The sequence below is a fragment of the Lynx rufus genome, unplaced genomic scaffold (genome assembly GCF_022079265.1).
Source record: "Lynx rufus isolate CCGP_SWC_20201006 ecotype Redwood Valley unplaced genomic scaffold, mLynRuf1.p SCAF_8, whole genome shotgun sequence".
Classification (NCBI taxonomy): Eukaryota; Metazoa; Chordata; class Mammalia; order Carnivora; family Felidae; genus Lynx; species Lynx rufus.
This window is the reverse complement of record NW_025814896.1, coordinates 129,494,697-129,509,221: the sequence shown is the minus strand read 5'-3', so window position 1 is coordinate 129,509,221 and position 14,525 is coordinate 129,494,697. Positions and strand designations below refer to the sequence as shown.

Genomic DNA, 14,525 nt, shown 5'->3' with positions numbered 1-14,525 from the left:
CTGAGTCTTTATCGTGTTTACAGAGATTAAACATTGTGGTTATGTGATCTTCCTACAACAATGGCAGAAAGCATGGAAAAGCGAGAGCGGCTGGCCACCTGCCCAGAGGGGTGCTAACGCTTCCCACTCCATCACCACCTGGTCCGGTTCGGGCAGAGACAACACAGGGGCTGGCTACGCAGACCCCTGGGGACGTAAGCTTGAGATGGACATGAAAGGGCATCCAAGAGGAACTGGAAGCTGAGTCACACCCTAAGATTTGCAAAGGGAATCGGCTTCAGAGCATCCTTTCAATACTTTTCTTCATTTGATCTACTGGAAATTATGGGCCTTTGCCTACTGATAACTTCAGCCAAGTGTTCCTCAAGCAGAGTCGCTGATGACTGCTTCTAATAAAGACTTTGGACGAGGAAAAGGGATGCCCCCCGGGAAAGCCACTTGAAATACCCGCTTACCTCTGCGGGGAGCATCTGCTTGGTGTCATATAAAGAGCGGCACATTCTCAAAACCTCATTCCCCAGTCCGTCCTTGTTCTCCGATGTGCACCTGGTCAGCATGGCTGTTGCCAGTGTCACCCACGGATTGCTGGTTATGCTGGACCTGAGGGAGGAAAACACGAGACACTGGGAATGGATGATTAACGCTCTAACAACTGCGGTGCGGAGTTTTTAAAGAGAGAAGAAATGCCACCTTTTGAAGCAAAATGCTTTGGGCAAACTACAGTCACAATCTAGATGCTGCCTTCCTCCTTCAAGTCTGTATTGTAGAAGGGAGAACATCTCACAGAGAAAACAGCTTGCTGTGGCATTACCAAGTGCCCAGCAGCGTGGAGGTCGTGGGCAGACACTATGAGCAGAGGCCTCCCTCGGGCCATAGGCCGGCTCCCTGGCTTCCTACTTGGGTGACTCAGGGAAGTCCCTGAAACTCTCTCTGCCTGGTCATTTAGTGCTGGGGAAGCCACCCAACCTGTCTGGGCCTCAGTTCTTTTTCATTCTGAAAGAGCAATTTAATGTTTTCCTTGCAAAATTGCTTTATTCAATGAATGATGTTTGTAATTGTGAATTATCGCTCTTAATTGCAGGCACATTTCACTATCTACTACCTAAATAATGGCTTTTGTTTATCATACGATTATGACAGACTCAGGGGTCAGGGCGGGGCTGAAGGACACAAGGGCGCAGCAGAGGTCAGCCTGTGAGCACAGACCGAGGAAGCAACACATAAGAGGTAGAGACGTCACACTTCATACAGCTTCCTTATTTCTGAAACATAAAAACATCCCAAAGTTTGTTCTGTTTCCTTCCTCTGGATGTCAGGACCTCATGTTTCATACCAACATCACGATTTACATTTCAACAGACAAAGTAAAGGCACATTCATCCCATGGCCTCAGGAACAGGGTACCAATTTTACTTAGATACATTAAAATAATTTTCCTATTTATGAAGATTCTGTTGTCTCATTAGAATGGCTCTAGAGTCTAGACACTGAACACCTAAGGATGGTTCTTCCCTTGAAAGGGCCTTATCCCTCGCCCCCTAAGAAAAATGTCAAGTGTAGCAATGACAAAGGGACTCACAATACTAGCCTCTGGCAAAGCCTTCGTGTCTCAGCTCAAACGAACAATGTGTGAGGACAAAGAGTCCTGCTTATTCAAGGTACAAAGCTCTGAGAGTGTCTGGTAGACTGAGGAATCTTCTTACATGCAAGGACCCTCCACTTTTCTGGGTTTTCCCTACCAGGCCGCCTCACTGCAGTAGGAACACTGGCCTGCCCAAACAGTGGGCCCCGATGGGCCTTGTGGCTTTGACGACAATTATCAAGATGTACTTTGCACCAGCCAGCTTTGATACACTGGATGAGAATTATACATGTCCCATAAATACGAATCTATTATTCTTCCCATGCATTTTCCCACAGGGGAATAAAACTAAAAAACCAAAGTTGGTTCCAGTAAATTAGCAACCACGTGGACCAGGCAGGTTTCTCAGTTTTTACCTTTATTGTGTTAACTGGCAACATTCTGTCATTGTCACACTATCCTTCCCTTCCTCCTGCCTTTCCTGATTTTTCTCTCCTCTTTCCTTAACGGGGGGTGGGGGGTGGTGATTTTGGAAGTGAGGTCACACATTTGATTGTCTGGGAACAGAAAAGGGACTCAAAAGTACTTTAAAGAACCTATTGGTAAGGTGTCCCATCATACAGTGCCTTGTGGTGAAACACAAATTCGGGAAAGGAAAAAAAGCCACAAGAGACCACTTTATTTGACTTATCCTCAGGTACCCGCTCGGATGGAGACACAGCTGGTCAGAGGGGTTAGGCAGACTGGTAGTGCATTGTTTCGATTCTAATGATTTCGTAAAGGAGTTTTTTAGAACACAGGTCAGCAATTTAGTGATTTCACTTCATTCTGGCTACAAAAGAATATACCTTTAAAAACTGAGGCTTTAAAAACCTGCTAATGCATTAAATGTTTAAAATGCAATACATGCCTTAAGCGATTAAGCTGAGTTCACTTCGTGTGGGTAAGCCAGTGTTTCGAAATGGTCACTGTTCTAAACGTCACAAGAAACTGTAAAACCACACTAAGCTCATCTACTAGACGGTATCGTTTTCCGATTTTGAAAAACTCTCTTTAGACCGAGAGATCCGTTTGGAGGGTATGAAGGAATCCACAACGCAACCCTGATCACTTTCTTAAAAAGCAAAGCGTTACTGACAATCTAATTAGTGAGTGAACCGCATACCATCATCACATAAGAGCTGCTTGGGAACCGTCCAGAGAGGCGGGCTCAGCAGGCCCAGCGGGGGACCCTGCTCCCAACAAGAACCCGTGGGCTCCGGGGCAGCCCCGCCATGACAGCTGAGACCCAATGGAAACGTTGCTCCGATACACGGTCACGTGGGAAACTGAAGGCTTGAGTGTGAGAAGCTGTACTGCAGGGCCTCAAATAGGGAAGGTGAGACCCGAATCTTAAAAGCTACACATCCGCATGTCATCTATGCCACAAACGGTAGAGATCCAAGAAACGGTCTTCCCCCTTTCTGAAAACACTCGTTAGGACACAAAACAAAACCACCGCTCTCCTTGGTTGGCTTCAGGAATTCCAACAGGCTCACCCTGGGGTTAAGTGAGAGGGCCTTTGCCGGCTGTTTGGTAGCAGTCCTTCACAAACTGCACACGGAAGAATGACTCTTCAGGGAAAACCTCCGTTAGCTCCTGGGGGCACAGAGGTGCACGCTGGCCCGGGCAGAGCCGGTTGCTGGGCCCGGGGTGGGGGGGGACAGCTGAGTCGTGGGGCAGGCGGGTGTGTGGAGCAGAGGCACGGGTGGGCGCGCCTGCTTTTTGCCAATGAGGAGCAGCGGTTCGTCACAGACGGCGCATGTGCCCAGAAGACAGCTGGCCGCGTCTTCCGCGGGCATCCTTGGCTGACAGCACGGGGACTGCGTGACTACCGCGTGCAGCCCTGAGTGGCAGGTGCGAGCTCAGCACGACGTGCAGGAAACATGGGCTGTGAGGGCGGCCGGTCGTCAAGTGAGACCTCTGCCTCGTCCACCTACTGACCACGTGGGGCCGAAAGTTCTTAGACTTCTGAATTCCCACTCCCTCTTTAGAAAATTAGATGATGTCACTCTCCATGCAGGTTTACTGAATGAATTAAGACTAAGCGTAAAACGCACGTAACCCTGTGTGTCCTCACTAAATGGGAACTATCAATTGATTCCATTCGGATTCTCAAGTCGGCACTGCAAGCTGTGTTGAAAGAGACTCAGAACATTTCCCGGTGAAAATACTGGAACGGAATTATTTTGCTGACGTTATAAATCAGATGTTATTATAAAGCACTGATATTTTTGAATAAAATATTCGGCTGTAGGGGCAAGGAGAAATGGAAAGAAACAGCAATATTTCCAAAAAACAAAAAACAACAATTTTAATTTTCTCCAAAGGTTGATGCTGATTTTATATATTTCTTCTCACTGGCTCTTTTGAAGGTACTGAATTAAAAAATTTTTTTTTACTCTTTATTTATTTTCAAGAGAAAGAGACAGAGTGTGAGTGGGGAAGGAACAGAGAGAGAGGGAGACACAGAATCCAAAGCGGGCTCCAGGCTCCGAGCTGTCAGCACAGAGCCTGACGCGGGACTCGAACTCATGAACCGTGAGATCATGACCTGAGCTTAAGGTGGCCACTTAACTGACTGAGCCACCCAGGCTCCCCTGAAGGTACTGGATTTTTAAATTTTTTTTTTTAAAGTTTATTTATTTTTGAGACAGAGAGAGACAGAGCATGAACGGGGGGGGGGGGGGGGTGTCAGGGAGAGGGAGACTCAGAATCTGAAACCGGCTCCAGGCTCTGAGCTGTCAGCACAGAACCCGACGCGGAGCTTGAACTCACTGACCGTGAGATCATGACCTGAGCCGAAGTCGGCCGCTTAACCGACTGAGCCACCCAGGCGCCCCCTGGATTTTTAAAAGTAAAGAACAGACCAAGGAAATTTAACTTGATGTTAACACTCACACACGGTCGTGTTTCATAGGCGGCCAAGCTTGCAGGAGCAAAACCAAGTGCTGAAATTCAACCTCCTGGTGGCTACATTCCAGGAGCTCCACGAAGAGAGAATAGCGGTTTTCTTCATTCTCGATGTCAGCTATGTCCACCTGGAAGTGGAAATACACACTTGACACTGGTGGCAAAGGCTACTTCACTGGTTTATAGAAGAATTCGTATTTGATGACTTTGAGGAAACATTCTCGAAAACTTTCACAATGTGTTGGGAGGTAAGATTCAACACCACCACCCTCACCTCCTCCCTACCGCCCCACCACCCGCAAAAAAACCTTCAAAAGCTCTCTGCTTTACCCAGCTTAAAACGTTAACGTTAAACACTGTTTAGAACAAATCACAGGAAAGTTCTGAATGTTCCTTACGAAAATAAATTTAAACAAGCAGATTTCCAGAGAGCTGGCTTAGTGATTTCCTAATATACGTTAAGTTAAAATATAGAATTATTTTATATGAAACTATAATAATTCGTCTTACTTAACATTAGCCAATTTTTTTTAGTTTAAATTATCCTCCATGTACTTCTACTTTTCATTTTAGCATTTTTTTTATTGCTGAGTCTTCATGTTGTCTAGAAAATTTCTCTAGACTTGACTAAATTGTATTTGTTATGATTTTTGTTACACATCAAAATAAAGCAAAATATCTTTTATCTGAATCTCCATTTCTGATGCAGAAGAAGTCCTGATCAGTAAAAAACACTAATTTTTCCTCTCATTGCATAACTGAATATTTCCTTTATTTACACTGAGGCAGTCCTGAAACGAATCACATCTCCAACACCTCTGTGGATGAAAATGTTTGCTATGTTAAGTTAGAAAGCAGTTTTAAATATAAAAGTAAGCCAAAAGCTGGTTTGCCTGTTCCCTAGCCTCTCTTAACACAGATGCCCCAGATTCGAGTACATTAGATACAGATGATGATAGAGGCCTTGAAAGGATAAAAGAATGGATGGCTACCTACACATTTGTTAAATTTTCTGTATAAATACATATTTCCAAAGCATTTAATTTAATGGTCATTCTGGCTCTGGTCCCAAGTAGCCACCTGAAAAGTCACAGCATATAGTCTGCATTCTCACAAAAGCTGATAGGTACTATGAAATGTTCAGTAATTATAGGGGAAGTCCTGCTCACATGGTGACCTGGCAGATCAAAACCTGCTTGAAAGCTCCACGTCCTTCTTCCATGGACTAATAACCCAAAAGCATTTTACAGTTTGGGAAATCATTTCATGACCCAGGAAGAGTTCACCCTTGTAACTGTTTTGGGCGGAGAGCAGCACAGGTGTTATTAGCCTCCCTTTATAGATGCAGAAACAGGCTTATCTGTCCCAATAACAAGGCGAGCAAGTGACAGAGCCAGTAGGTAATTATGATCATATCAGAATGTTCTGGAATTAGAGGACTCAATAAGCTAGACAAGCCCTGAAATATTTAAATAGGGGGTCTAATTGGGAGTTAGGCAACATTTTCTCACCTATTTATACAGAAATGTTTAAAAAAATTCCAAACTGAAGAAATCCACCTGTTTTTCACCTGACCTCCCACCTTCAACTCCTCTCCAGGCTCAGGGTCTCTCAGATCGTCCGCATCCACCACGTGTACCTCCCCTCGGGAACTTTGATCTTGTTTTCTCTGCCTGCCACATTCTCTCTGCAGATGTCTGAATGGTGTATTCGCTTATTTCCTTCAAATTCCTCAAATGTCACCTCATCAGGGAACGTGCTGTGTAACTGTCCACCTTAAGTAGCATATTCCCCCACACCATCTGTCTCCCTCACCTTGTTTTGCACTTACAAGGATGGGACATGTTTCATATGTATTGGTTGATTGCCTTTCTTCCTCTATAAGAATGGAAGCTCCTTGAAAACAGAGACTTTCACTTATTTGTTCACCGGTTTATCCCTACTCCTTAAAATAATGCCTGACAGACAGCAGATGCAGAATACTATTGAGTGTATGAACTAATGCGTATACAAATGAATAAATGAAGACAATCCATCATTTATAAAATATTTTAGCACAGAATGGTGATACTAAATATTCACGAGTTGCCGTAAAGTTTTGGCTCTTCTCTCTCTTTTTTTTTTTACTGGAGACAGACATGAGGCTTAAAACGAAGACGCCAGTGAGAAGGGAATCACTAAACATGACTCAAAGGAGGCCCGCGTATTGACATGATGTCTCCACCAACAATGCCCTGTGGCTAGTTGTGTGATTTCAGTGCAGTCCCTCTCTTTGGGTCCTATTTTCCTCATTTCAAAAGTCTGCTCCAAGAAGCCCTGAAGTTTCAGAAGATCTGAGGAGGTGCCTGAAGGTCTGCGGGAGGGAAAAGGGCAGGTAAATGGCTCCTCTTGTCGGAGTTACAATCCAAGCTTTTATAGCTTATTTGTAGGAAAGGTTTTGTGGGTTTTTAAAAATGTTTATTTTTGAGAGAGAGAGAGAGAGAGCGCGCGTGCACACACGTGCAAGCAAGCGGGGGAGGGGCAAAGAGAGAGGGAGAGACAGAATCCCAACCAGGCTCCACACTGTCAGCACAGAGCCCCACGTGGGGACTGAACTCATGAACCATGAGATAATGACCTGGGCCAAAGTCGGATGCTTAACCGACTGAGCCACCCAGGCAACCCATGGGTTTTGCATTTTAAAAATAGTTAAAAACAACCGAATGATGCCTCTAGTGTCAGTCCTCCAGTTTCCATAATTAACGACTGTATGATGAATAACAAGCAGTTGCTCCTTGACATGAAAGGCAGAGTCTACATAGGTTTCCTGAGGACACCACGAAAAGGAAGAGATTAGGAAAAAGTGATTCTTGCTTCCAAGATCATTTAGATTTTTTAAAATATTTTTTGAGAGAGAAAGAGAGAGAGAGAGAGAGAGAGAGAGAGAGAGAGAGAGAGAATCCGAAGCAGGATCTATGTTGTCAGTGCAGAGCCTGACGCAGGGCTTCATCTCCTGAAACATGAGATCATGACCTGAGTCGAAATCAAGAGGCAGACGCTTAACCGATTGAGCCACCCAGGTGTCCCAAGATCACTTAGATTTATTTTCAGAAACTGTAACAGCCTGTAAATTTTTAGGAAGTGTAGTGTATCTAAAAGGAGAGAAAGATTTTTAAAAAACTATAAATTAGGGGCGCCTGGGTGGCTCAGTCAGTTATTTGGCTCAGGTCATGATCTCATGGCTTGTGACTTCGAGTCCCGCTTTGGGCTCTGTGCTGACAAGCTGGAAGCCTACAGCCTGCTTCAGATTGTGTCTCCCTCTCTCTCTGCCTCTCCCTGACTTGTGCTCTCTCAAAAATAAACATTAAAAAAAATAAATTTTAAATAAATTAAAAAAAAGCAGTTTTAAATTATCTATCACTGTAGCTGCAAAAGCTTCACCTTACATGAGAGAAGAAAATGGGCCTGAAAATGGACTCGAGTGCATGTTTTTTTAACACGAGAAAGAATATGCCTTGCCAGATAATCAGTACACACAGTAAAACCTTAGATTATGAGTAACTTGTTCTGTGAGTGTTCTGCAAGACAAGCAAACCTTTCTAATAAATTTTAACTTGATGAACGAGCAATGTCTTGCAACATGAGTAGTATATGACAACAAATGTCATATGACCACCAACTGAGCCAATGTTTCTCCCTCTCCCCCTGCCTCTCTCGCTGTGGGACTGTGGGTGATCACCAATGCAATATCACATTTCTGCAAAATCCTCAAAAGGAGGCAAAAGCAAGTGTCATTGGCCAGGTTCCTTGTTCAAGTTGCACTAAAAGGAAAAGATTCCACTGAGCGATAGATAGCAGTGATTCCATTAGTGATAGTGAAAGTCGTGCTACACAATAACCCTCTTCTCTCGTCTCCCACATATCAGCCACGAAGGCTTTCAAAGGTAAGTGCAGGTTCATTTGTTTATTTTTCTTTATATTTTGTATTTTCTTTATTATTTTGTATTATATTACAGTATTGTAGTCATTTTTATGTGAGTATTTTTGGGTTGTGGAACGAATCATCTGAGTTTCCATTATTTCTTGTGGGAGAATTTGCTTTGATATACAAGTACTTTGGATTACAAGAATGCTTCCGGAACAAATTATGCTTGTATACATATTAAAATATCTAAATTGATCTAAATTTACCAAGATAATATAAGCTTATCTTGTTTATCATATCCTATAAGATTTTAAACATAAATTCAGGTAACCAAAACAAAATGAATTTTTGTATAAAGAAATATACACATATACAAAGGACTTCCAGCCTGAACAAAATGGCTTTGACCCATTTTTTCCCTACTCCTCTCTTAAGCACAACTATAAACTTTGGAAATAATGAGAGAAAACAAAAGAACTCTTAAAGGTGGTAAAAAGAAAGTTAACTAGTTGGGACCCGAGGACTGGAGAAACAACACAGGTCTGGGGTCTGGCATCCCCTCACCCAACCGAAGGATACTCAGACTCAGTATTTCCTGACTCCTGATCGAAAAATACAAGACAGGCCAGGTAAGGTCATTTCTCATCAGAGTTCCAGAAGGAAGGGAGAAAGAACGTGGAGTTTAAAGAGTATTTTAAGAAGTAACATTTAAAAACATCCCAAATCTGGTGGAAGACATTAACCTACAGATTCAAGAAGATGAGCTAACCCCAAACAGGGGTTAGTGAGTCCAAAGAAATCCATGCCTGGACACATCATAATTAAACTCTTAAAAATTAAAGACAAAAAAAAAAAAAATCTTGAAAGTGGCCAGAGAGAGAATACAGTACCTATAGAGAGAAAAGCAATTTTAATAACAGTGTATTGCTTATGTGAAGCCGCAGAGGCCAGAAAGAACTGGCCCAATATTTCTCAAGTATTAAAAGAACTGTCAATTACAAATTCTATATACAGTAAAACTATCCTTTAGGAAAAAAAGGGGAAATGAAACCATTCTCAGGGAAGGAAAACTAAAAGAATCTGTCACAAACAGCCTTCGTCTTAAAGACTGGCTAAAGAAACTTCTTCAAATAGAAAGGACATGGGTTTTGGCCCAATATATTTTTCTATCACAACTAGTAACGCTCCTCATTAATGGCTGCAAAAATTAAACAATCTTAAATTGAAGAAAATCACGGTGTCATATATCTGACAAATTATCTGGAAAAACAAAAGAGGGAAGTATTGTTTTGAGTCAATAAAAGAGAAAGCAATGGGTCTCAGAACCTGCAGAAGTCATGGGAACATGAGATCAACATTAATACCACAGGAATTTAAATTCTCCAAAATACGTGGACACAAGGTGTCGCGTGAACATGAATGCAGACCTAGGAAACAATCAGATTCTCTCTTTTCCAGAGGGTAGCACAGTTCCTATTCAAATATGTATTCCCAGATCCTAAATACACTTCAGGCAAGGGTGAGCAAGCAATACAGTATCTAAACAGCTACAAGATGAAATGGCCATAGAACATATTTTAACATAGAGGGAAAACCAACTGGAGGTGGCTAGCAAATGCTTCCTCATACCTCACCAAGGAGACTGTAAAATAATGATAAAGGACAATTTGGTGAAACACGCGGCTTTCAAAATAGTGCTGATAAAGTCAAAGTAACATGGAAAGACGCCATACTTTGGAGGTGTTGCTGGACCTTTCTGACCTTAAGTGCCTCTTCTGTAAGATGAAGGTAACATAGTGCATGATAGTTCTGGTTATTAAATAAGAGAGTGTGAATAAAATAGGCTGCAGAAAGACTGGCCCATGGTAGGCACATAATAAATGACAGGTATGATTTATATTACAGCTCCATATAAAAATATGGGCTGTGATTTCTTCTAATAAGAATTGGGTCAACAGATTAGATGGGACAGGAGAAGAACACAAAGAAATGTGGCTGTTTGGGGATAATGGAATCATGGGTTAACTTTCATCCCTTTTTAGAATCTCATTTATTTGTACAATATAGGATTTGCAATGGCTTTATAGCATGCCTTCTAGAGATGAGTGAAAATAATTAGCAATTTCTCACAAGTTTTTCTTCTATGTTTTGTTTGATTTTATCCTTTTTTCCCTCAAGAGAGAAAGTAATAATATGCCTCTGTCTCTGAGTGAGCGGGGGGTGGGGGGTGGTGGTGAAAATGTCCAATATTTCACAGGCACCCTATAGTTCGCGATGATTCCATACAGACACCTCGAACTGAACATTACTGGATTTTAAAGGCAAAATTCACATGTGAGTCAAACATAAAGATATCTCTTTCCCTTTTGTCTCTGAAAGCGATGCTTCTGTCTTCACTGAATTAGGTGACTTTAGCCCTTGCTGTAAGTCAATTTGTCAAGTAGCTACAGCCTCCTTATCAGACATTGAGTCACTGTCCTTGAAAAAGTGGACTGAGTCACCTATTCTCAGATGAAAACAGCTTTAACTTGAAATTCTTCTGTGGCCGCGGACAGTGAACATGACTGTCGTAAACTGAGGCGCCCCTCCTGAAATCTGCATCTTCCCACAGGCACGGACAACGTGGCTTATTTGATCTTCAGATATGTGGGAATATGAAATCAGTATTAATGTACATAACCATACTATGTGAACAGAAAATAATTAGCGTCACGTAAAGGATTATTCTCAATGTACTAACATCAATCACCACAGTCCTACCTTCCACATGGGCTGATGAGCTGTTCCACTGCCTCTACGATTTATGAAATTTTGGGGGGTAAATCTGAAATTATTTCAAAACTAAAAGTTAAAAGAAACAAACAAGAGAAGTCATCCCCAGCTACCTCATATCCTCACCACCCTGCAAGATGCAAACGCTGGGATGTTTCCTGCCTCTCCTCCCCTTCGTCCTCCAACCTTTCTCTCTAAGCCCGAGAAGGAAGGAAGGGACAGCACTGCTATGCGCGACGTCAGGAGCACCACCCGTGTGGTGGCTGAGGTTCTTGCACCTCTGGGCAGGAGGCTCTGGATGTGATTCCCCCTCTAGGGACAGAGCCCAAGAGGCTCCCCTGCTGACCTGGCCCTGGGGGAAGTGCCCCGGGGTGGAGGAAGCAGTCCCACCCAGGAGCAGTTGCTAAACCCGAGTGTGCGTCCCAGGAAGAGGTTGCTGTGACCCAGGAAACGTACAAGGCTCTGAAGAAGGTCTGCCTAGTGAAGGGGAGAAGCAGGGCCTCCCCATCTGACCACACCGCCCCCCACCCCCCAAAAGCGTCCTTTTGAGTGAAAACACAGCCCTGACCTCCAGTGTCTTTCTCCACAAAACTAGTTTGTCCTCTGCTCTTTCCTCATGCTGCTCTGTCTTTAGCAACTTGAGCAAACCTCAGAGGGGCACTAAATGTGTTTCTTGTCCCCCCACGTCTAAGCAGTCACCGGGCCCTTGGGATTAACTCCTTCAGCTCTCTTTACCCTCCTCTATCTTCACAGCTGGTACCAAGTTCAGGGCCGAGTTTGGGCAACCTGACCCCTGCTTTTGTCCCCTGCCTGGCACCCTCCAGTCTGTTGTTCGTGAAGAGGTCAGAGGGTCTCTCCTAAAAACGCATCTCTGACCACGCTGCTTCTCACGTCTCTCTCTCTCCCACGCGGTCTCCGCACCACCACGGTAAAGTGTGCACAGGACACTGGGGGCTCTGCTGCGCAGAACTGAGTTCGCGAATCACCTCCTCAGAGCAGTCTCTCCCCAGTGCCTCCAGGCAGGACGACTGCATGCCCTGCCCTGAACCCTGTGCACTGTGCAGACTCTAGCAGCAGCGTCACAGCCCTCAGGGTACGGACTTCTTGGCGCGCGTATCCTCGTCCTCCACTGGATTGGGATCCCCACACGAACGGCGTACATTTACCGGACCGGAGTTAGAGACACACACATACCATCCCATTTAGTCTTCACACATCCACGCATTATGTCCGTTTTACAGACGAGGAAACTGAGGTTGTGAGAGGTTTGGTAACTTCTCCAAGGCCACAGAGCGAGTGAGTGGTAAAACTGGGATCTGAATGTGGTTTTGTGTGAAGTGCCCAAACGCTTTACTGCTAACTGTCTGGTCTCTTGTCTATCCCCAGAGTATACAGGGAATGGTGCATAAACCATGCCGGGAGAATCTTCGGTGAATATTTCACAGACCACGGTTACTAGGCATGGCATTTTTCAGCATGTTTTAATTGAGCAGCAAAGAACATACGCAGTGCTCTGTACTGAGCCAGGGAAAAATGCTACTAGATGAAGCAATGCTTTCTGTTTTCTGAAGCAAGCTCCTCATTCCCCTTGCCTAGTCACACTCAACCCAGGCAGTCACGAGCAGAAAGACAAGACGAACAGAACACGCGTGACATGGTGCAATGCTACCCAGACGTTAGAGCTGAGTATCTTTCCCCGGCAGATGGGAAGAAGTGCGGTAAAGGGCCAAGAAGACAGGCATTGACATCAGACAGAACCAGGTTCAAACTCCAGTACGATCGTTCACAAGCTGGGTGACCTTAATAGGTTATGTGACCTCATCTCAAACAGAGACTGGTAACGACTTTGCAAGCTGTTCTAAAGAGTACACGCAGTAATGTGCACTTAATACACATTCCTCAGTCCCATCTTCTTCCCTCGACGATGCCCATGACAAGAAGGAATATCTTTAAAGGAAAGGAGCCCTAAGTCATCAGGAGAGGCCTGCCGAGGTGTCCAAATAGTTGCAGAACCCAGTAACACTGACGCTCTCTCAACCTGAAAAGGCACATCAAGCTCTATTAGAACATTTCAGATCTCTTGCTTCTGTCCAGACAAACATGCTTGTGAATCATTTGCTTCCATACGACAAGCAGCCGGCTGGTCAGAAATCACTGGGAGCAAAGTACAGCAAATTAATACAAAACAGTATCAGTCTAAAAGCACCAGGCCACTCTGTAAGGAAACCTTTCCATTATTCCAAGGAAATCATTTTGCTTGTACATAAGCGGGAAGCAGCATGGTCTGAGCCTTCATCATTCACGGCAAGAACAGCAGATTGAAGCTCAGGGGTCCTGGCCTTGCCATTTTAAAGGTGACCTTAGATAAGTTTTTAAAAATTGAATATTCATTTATTCAGCAGATATTTACTGAGTGTCCTTAAGATCCATGTTCTCATGTTATTTATATTCTAATGGAAGAAGAAAGACATCATATAATAGAATGACAGACAGAAGGACAGGCAGGGAGAAGTGAGCAGATACTGGTGATCAGAAGAAAACTAAGAGGTTGTGAAATTGATCGCGACTGGGGCCTGATTTAGGATGCAGTATTTTAGAAATGGTGACATTTAAGCTAAAATCAGAGGAAGTAACTTCTTGTTTCTGGACAGCATGTCCTTTTCTATAAAATGTGACTTTGGAATTGGCATGCTTTTGAAAGTCTCCTCTGGTTCCAGGAATCGGTTTCCATGGCTAGCAAAGATATATTACATGTACGGGTAATTCACATGTGTGGGATATATTATATGTGTGTGGGCACACAGGCACATATATTTTTAACATCAAATCTTAGCCTATACTTGATTAAGCAAACCATTTAGGGCAGGGAGTCTTAGCTTTGAAGACATTTAAGGTGACAGTAAATTCTTTGTAAGAAACTAAATCTAGCTTTGCATCCTGAAGCTGTTCCACTGGTCTTGGTCTGATAAAGAAGTGTGTATTTTGTTAATGTTTTGGCAAAACGAAGCCAAACTGGCCTTTGACCAGAGGAGTTAATATGTCCTTGCATGTTTCAAAGTAGGCAAAATGCATGAATTTGTCATAAGATTAGGAGTTTCCTTAAACTAATTTTTCTAGTGATCACTTACAACCACAAATCCAGACAGATCGAAATTTTAAAAGGTGAAACTCTAAGCCACATGTCCCTTTTTATACAAAAACAGAAAAAACAATAAGGTGAAGGGGTATGGAATCTTTTAAGGAAACATCAGTATTTTGACCCATATTTTTCATGCACCAGTTAACCAGAAAATTACAAAACCTGAAAAACTCAGA

General features: G+C 43.5%; 1 protein-coding gene across 1 annotated transcript in view; it reads right to left on the bottom strand.

Moving 5' to 3' along the window:
* Positions 1–14,525, bottom strand: part of NBAS (NBAS subunit of NRZ tethering complex) — a 334,006-nt gene that overhangs the window by 17,325 nt on the left and 302,156 nt on the right. Inside the window, exons 49-50 of the mRNA XM_047068027.1 lie at positions 4,523–4,662; positions 456–600 (exon numbers count right to left, since the gene is read on the bottom strand). Coding sequence (XP_046923983.1) covers positions 456–600; positions 4,523–4,662 — 285 coding nt within the window. The remainder of the gene's footprint in view (positions 1–455; positions 601–4,522; positions 4,663–14,525) is intronic.